Here is a 6,713-nt window from a genome sequence, read left to right on the forward strand (position 1 = left end):
TTTCTGGTATTGTTAGATTTTATTCACTGTCCTTTTTATTTTTCTATTGTAAATTAACTGAACACCAATTTATTGCATGTACGCACACACTTTGTTGCCACAATGGGCTAGGGGTGTATGACTCGAGTGGTCAACATCCCGGCGTCACGACTTCTGCCAAAACACAAGCGGGGTCGATGGCACCAAAAATACTTTTTAATTTCAAATTTTCAATTTCAAAAGCATTTTGTTGCTTGTTGCTGGTTCAATCGTTGTAGACAAATGGTATGTTGAACTCAATACTGGGCAACCTGTTTTCTGAGGTTAAAAGGCTATGTAGTTGCTTTGAGAGTGTTATCTTTAAACATGTGTATAGAGAGGGTAATAGAGTAGCTCATGAGCTTGCTCAAAATGCTTGGAGAGTTGATGATCTTGAAATGTGGTGGGATTGTATTCCAGACTTTCTTTTTCAAACCTTATGATTTGTTAAATGTATATAACCGTGTTTATCTCAATGAAGATGTTGGTTGTTATAAAAAAAAAATTACAACTTTCTTAAACTTCTAATTGTAATATCTTTTAATAATTACCTCTATGTGAGGGTTCAATATATGTTTGAATAAGAAACATAAACTCAAACAACGAGCAGTTATCTCTATTTTAATTATCCAGAATTTAATACTAATATATTAGTATTAAATCTGGATAATATATATATATATATATAAATATAATATATTTACCAAAGTGTGACACATAAGCTGCCACGACTTAAGTCTCGGAGACGAGTTCTTTCAGTTTATTCGAAGCATTGCTGAATGAATTCTTGGCGTGGTATCTTGGACTTTCTTTGTTCAAAGCATCCCATCACAAACATAAGCTTCGAATAAAGAAAGACCAAACGAAATAAGAAATGCTTGGAATAATAGCGTACGTAAGATAAAAGACGATGCCATTACATCCTTTCGTCCTTCGGATCATATTTTTTGGGGCCCATCGTCATGTGTTTTCTACTTCCAACCAGGTGATCAGATTTTGAGGAGATTACAAAGAGATCAAGAGAAAATAAAGGAAAATAATTAATTAATCCCACTATAAATCAAGGTAGCTTCATTATGTAAAGATACCAAATATTCCATGTCTTTTTATATGACTTTATGGCGTTTAATTGGATCACCTGCATCGACTAATTTCTTTGCTTTCGTCATCAAGAATAATTCAAGCAGGCCACAAGGCTTTTCCATGACATGACCATATTTTAAATTAAAGATATTATTACAAAATAATTTATTAAAATATCATCTTTTTAAAATACAGTCATAGAAAATATTAATTATGTAAAGATTGCGTGCCTATCATTGCTCAATTGAAACATTAAACACGTGGTGTTAATTACCACTTTCACAAAGACTTGTGAATTGGAGAAAAGAAAAAGGAAAACAAAGGGAATTTGGGTAGGGAGACTTTGGTCCTATTGTAGCATTAAACGTTTTAAAACTAATTTATCTTTCTAGGATAAAGTAGAAAAAAAAATGACTCAAAATTATTCCAATAATATTTGAGGGACTTTGAGCGGCAAAGTAATGAATGGTCCAAGTTTGTATTAATTTAATTTTAACAATGTCTTCAAATAGTAATATTTAAACATTTAAGAGAAATATTGCTACAATTATAAATAAATTTTACAAAAGTAAACTTATAAACTGACGTAAATTATCAAGTATCACGTCAAGTCTACTTTATAAGACGAATGATAAGTGAGAGAGATAGCAAAATGTGGCTACATTTCTCTCTATATATACAACCATGGCTGTAATGTAGATCAACATTTCATGCGTAAGTTTATACACTCCCACACGTACCATTGCTGCCAAGTTTTCGAAAGGGTGATCAACAGCCACCTCTTGCTCATCAGTGGCACAAAAAGCTCAGAGTAGTAATACTACTTCTTTATTACCAGGTAATCCGATATTTCCTCCCCTCAGCGCACAGTGATATATACAGACATGCACAGATCATTTTTTACAATTTTTAACATAAACTTTATAACTACTTGTGATAAAAGATGGATATATATATATATATATAGTTCATGCAGATTATATTAATTACTTTTTGTTGTTTCAAGTGAATGGCATTAAATTCTAATTAACATTGTATTCTTATCTGGAATATCACCAAGAATTGCCGTTTTTGCTTCTTGTAATTTAGGCAGGGACAAAGCCAAGGGGGCGACGTGGGCCTGGCTTTTTTACTAGGTGTTTTACGGTCCGTTTGAATAGCAAGATGAGATTAGAAGAGTTGTGATTGTTTGGGAATAGTAATAAGATTATTATTTGAAATTAGATAAGATGAGATGAGATGAGATGATATAGTTTCAATATCTCACATCATGGATGTTTATAATATGCTCATATAAGTAGCATGTTTTCCTTTTTAACTTTTGACAATTATGCTCATATAAGTTTCACATTAAAAAAATTAAGGGGTGTATATTCTTCATAATTTTTTAAATGTGTCCTTTTTGTAATCATTAAATTAGCTTTTGGTCTCTAGTAATTTTGTTTTCTATTATATTTAATTTGAAGAAAATTAAGATTTAAGATTATATTATTTCTCATTTAAAAATTTATAATTATCTAAGTGAAATATATTTAAAGAAAAATAATTTATAATTATCTGGCATATAAGCTAGCTGCACAATGTGCATAATTCATGTTATATAATAGTTTCTAAGCTTTTTTTAGTTATAAAATTGAATATGAGATTTAATTGCATAGTCATGGGACTATATAATTTCCTTCCAATATAATTTGAATTTGAAGGCCGGTGGCGGCTTGTTTTTCTTGTCAGGAAAAAAATTAGGAAAGAAAGAAACCTTGATAGATGGCCGAGGAATCAGCAGCTATGGTCATACCAGAAGAAACAATTAATGCTGTAACAAATATTAATGAGCATAAGGGGCCAACATGGTTAGTAGAGAAAATCGAGCATGCTGAAAGCATAGCTCTTAATCGCCCATCACATCAAACTATTTTGAGTATTTACAGGGTTCCTCATTCGCTTAGGGAATTGAACAAAGAAGTTTACACACCTCAAGTTATTTCAATAGGGCCTTTTCACTACCGCTCGCAAAAATTACAATCCATGGAAATTTATAAACTGAGATATTTCAGGAGGTTCATGGAAAGAATTACGTACCAAGATCAACAGGGATGAGATGTTAGCAAGCATCATACAAGATTCGGAAGAACGGGTACGTGGATGTTATGCAGAGGCCATTTCATTTGATAGTGATAATTTGAGGCAAATTATCTTGGTGGATGCGACCTTTATCATTGAGTTTTTCTTGAGAGCTTGGTCAGAAGAATTTTTGGGAGATGACGACTCTATAGAAGCAGAGCCATGGGCGCTGCTTTCTAGGATAGAATCTGACTTGATATTACTTGAGAATCAACTTCCTTTCTTTATAATCGAGAAATTATATGAACTGCTTCCACTCGATCAGTCTCCTTCAATATACCCATCTAGCTTCCTCGAGCTTACCTTTAACTTCTTTGAAAATCAGAACGTTCAAAACATACGTCATGATGAGATAGATTCAGAAGAAGTAATGCACTTTGTTGATTTGTTGAGATACTTTTACTTGCCTTGTCACCAAATGCTCCCAGCAAGAAGTGGGAAAGCAGTTAACGAAATTTACTGTGCCTCCCAACTGGCTGAGGCAGGATTGAAGTTTAAGCCAAGTTCAAGCAGATCCATAATTGACCTAAAATTTAACGAGGGAGTGCTGGAAATCCCAAGATTTACATTACGCCATGACACGGAGATTTATGCTCGGAACCTCATCGCCTTGGAGCAATGTGTCTATCAATTTGAAAGATATGTTACTGATTATTTTATAATGTTAGATTTCCTTATCAATACAGGCAAAGATGTGGATTTACTTATTCAACAGGGGATCCTTGTGAATGAAATGGGCACCAACAATATTAGACCACCTTTCGCCGGCAATTTGTGCACAGGTATCTCGTTGAGGGATGTCAATGATGATTATTATGGTCTCTGTAGACAATTGGTGGATTTCCATAGAAAACATTGGTAAGTAATTCTGAAGAGTAGCTTGAAACATGATTATTTTCGCACACCTTGGATGGGTGCTGTTACCATTGGTGCTATTATCTTGTTGATTTTCACTCTCATACAAACTGTTTGTACTGTCATTTCGACATTCAAGTAGAGTGAAATGCTGCTTGTGTAATAAGAGTACATATTAATGGATTGCCTGCGTTGCATTGTTATAATATCTTTCATTGATCGCTAGTTTTTTCTTAATTCATGGAAGTTTGTAATTAAGTTGGTTGTGGGATGCATTCAACCTACAAGTTGGAAAGCTTTATGAATGTCCCTCAAAGTCAATACGATATCATTTCTGGCCTCTTTCTAAATGGAAAAAAAAAAAAATATATATATATATATATATGCTTATTAAATTGAAAAATCATATTTTAATTCTTTATTGGTCTCACGCACGGATGAGCCAATTCATTATTTATGCGAACATAGGCTCTACAAACACCAAAAAACCTTTTTTGGGATGAAAATTGTAATTTCGTCTCAAAATTATCTTTTACGACGAAATCCACCAAACTCGTTCAAAGGCTTTTCGAATGGGAAAAAAGTTACTGGACGAAAGTGTTGTTAAAGGCGGCAACACTATTCTCTCCTTAGAAAGTTCTACATCAAGTCACAATCATCCAAAAAGGCCTAATCTAGAAAGGAAAATGATTTACTTACAACATATTGTACAATATATTATATAACAATGTATTAAATGAGAGATAATTTTGTAAAATCATCTTACTTTTATAAGATGATTTTATAAAAATATCCCTCGTTTAACATATTGTTATACAATATATTGTACAAAATATTATGAGTGTATCATTATTCATCTAGAAAAGCCTAGATTTATCTTGATCAAAACGAGGCCTAAAAAGAGTTAGCGTGAGTGTGACAATTAAAATAAAGAGAGTGAATCAGTCGTGCTTGTTGGCAGGGGCGGACCTACCCCCAAAAATTTTTAAAAATATGAATTAATATATGATTTTTTTAAAGATATCTTAATATAAAGATAATTCAGTACCCCTCTAAAATTTTTCAAATATATGGTTTAGTATATGGTTTTTTAAAGATATCCTAATTCACCCCCTCCAAAACATTTTCAAAAATCTCATTTAGTACTTAGTTGTCTAGGTTTCTTTTAGTTTTTTAATCATTTTTTTATAATTACACCTATTTTTTGTCATTAATAAAATCTCATATTCTCTTTTTTTTTTTTTTTTTTTACATCTCATAAGTGGTAATAAAATATCTTGGTCTCTTTTTATAAGTTATTTGGTAAATTTACAACCTCATTTTTCCTATTTATTTACACTTTTTCTTGATCAGTGGCCAGTCTTAATGTTTTAAATATTTGATTCATAAACTTTAGCTTTCAAACGTTTGCATTAAGCATGTTTACCTATATCTGACTTTGTAAAATATTGCCTTCCTTGATCAAAATTAGCATCTTGCATGCATGACCCTCCCGGGCACTATCTTTTTCAATAAATCCATCCTCCTATACAATATAATGAGAAAAATGATAATAGTAATAATAAAGGGGGAACAAAGCAGATAGTTAGTCAATCCATTCCCCACAAGTTCACATAAAGAGAACATGGGGAACGGGGGGTGTAGGGAAAAACCTTCTTTCCACTTTCCAGGAGTTATACAAGAGATTTTAAGCCCGGTTTGGGGTTGGGGATGGAAGGTCTTGAATGTCAAGTTCTGAGGGGATGGGAGCTCTTGAATTTTTCTAAATGCCCGGTGCTGTTCCTCCGCTTTTTTCTCACCGTGAAACTCTCCTCTTAGTTCCTTTTAATTTATGATTTTCAGTTGAAGTATGCAAATTAACTCTAACTCAAAATCTCATATGGCCCTTCGCCCTCTCTTAAGAATGGAGTGAAGAGTGTGGCTGTTTGTTTAAGATGTGTTGGGTAAAATCAAATTATGATTGTCACATCAGGTATTGGGAGATAGAAACTTTATACGCTCGTTTCTTGAGGAAGATGGCTGTATAGAGCTGTTGAGGGACATATGGTGTGATACCTGTATTTACATGTAATTTAAGTAAGTAAATTATTTAATTAATAAGAATTATGGGTTTTCTTGTTTTAAATTTTAGATGATTTACGTGGTATTATTTTAAAATTTTTAACTGTTAATTTAATGTGTTTGTTCATTATTTAAATTGCTCTTTACATTAAATTGGTTTAATATTCGACTTTAAAATTATTATGTTGTTGGATTTTTATTTTTATTTTATTTTAGCTAATTACTGCATTTAAATTATTTTATTCAACTTACTGTTTTGAAAATTTTTTTGTTGAATCATTTTTATAACCCAAGTTGTGAGAATTGTACCTCATTTCTTTTCCTCACTTTTTTCTTTTTCCCTCTTTTTCTTTTCCTTCTTCTCTTTCTTTTTCTTCTTATTTTCCTCTGCTTCCTCCTCCGGCGCATGACCTTCTCCTCCGATTCCCTTTCGTTTTCTTCATCCACCCCTAGCGCCGCCGTGCACTGCCCGTTGCTGTCATCTCCCCTCACATTCTCTTCCCCTCCGACCGGCAACCTCACTCATCCATTTTCAGCTCCTCCCTTGCCGCCAATCTCCCCCACGCACGGCTTCA

General features: G+C 32.9%; 1 protein-coding gene across 1 annotated transcript; it reads left to right on the plus strand.

The window, feature by feature from the left end:
* The first annotated feature begins 2,865 nt into the window (after positions 1 to 2,865).
* LOC108993059 (putative UPF0481 protein At3g02645) lies at positions 2,866 to 4,227 on the plus strand. The gene is made up of 3 exons (XM_035685816.1): positions 2,866 to 3,158; positions 3,274 to 4,004; positions 4,086 to 4,227. Exons 1-3 carry the CDS (start codon positions 2,866 to 2,868, stop codon positions 4,217 to 4,219), a joined length of 1,158 nt encoding a protein of 385 aa, XP_035541709.1. The 3' UTR covers positions 4,220 to 4,227.
* Positions 4,228 to 6,713: the final 2,486 nt, after the last annotated feature.

The sequence above is a fragment of the Juglans regia genome, chromosome 15 (genome assembly GCF_001411555.2).
Source record: "Juglans regia cultivar Chandler chromosome 15, Walnut 2.0, whole genome shotgun sequence".
Taxonomy (NCBI): Eukaryota; Viridiplantae; Streptophyta; class Magnoliopsida; order Fagales; family Juglandaceae; genus Juglans; species Juglans regia.

What these genes read in the sequence shown, in the direction of transcription:
- LOC108993059 (XM_035685816.1), top strand. Translation starts at nt 2,866, where the DNA reads ATGGCCGAGGAATCAGCAGCTATGGTCATACCAGAAGAAACAATTAAT. An exon ending in AAACTGAGATATTTCAGGAG is followed by an intron (nt 3,159 to 3,273) that starts GTTCATGGAAAG and finishes TTCATTTGATAG; the next exon opens with TGATAATTTGAGGCAAATTA. An exon ending in CGCCGGCAATTTGTGCACAG is followed by an intron (nt 4,005 to 4,085) that starts GTATCTCGTTGA and finishes AACATTGGTAAG; the next exon opens with TAATTCTGAAGAGTAGCTTG.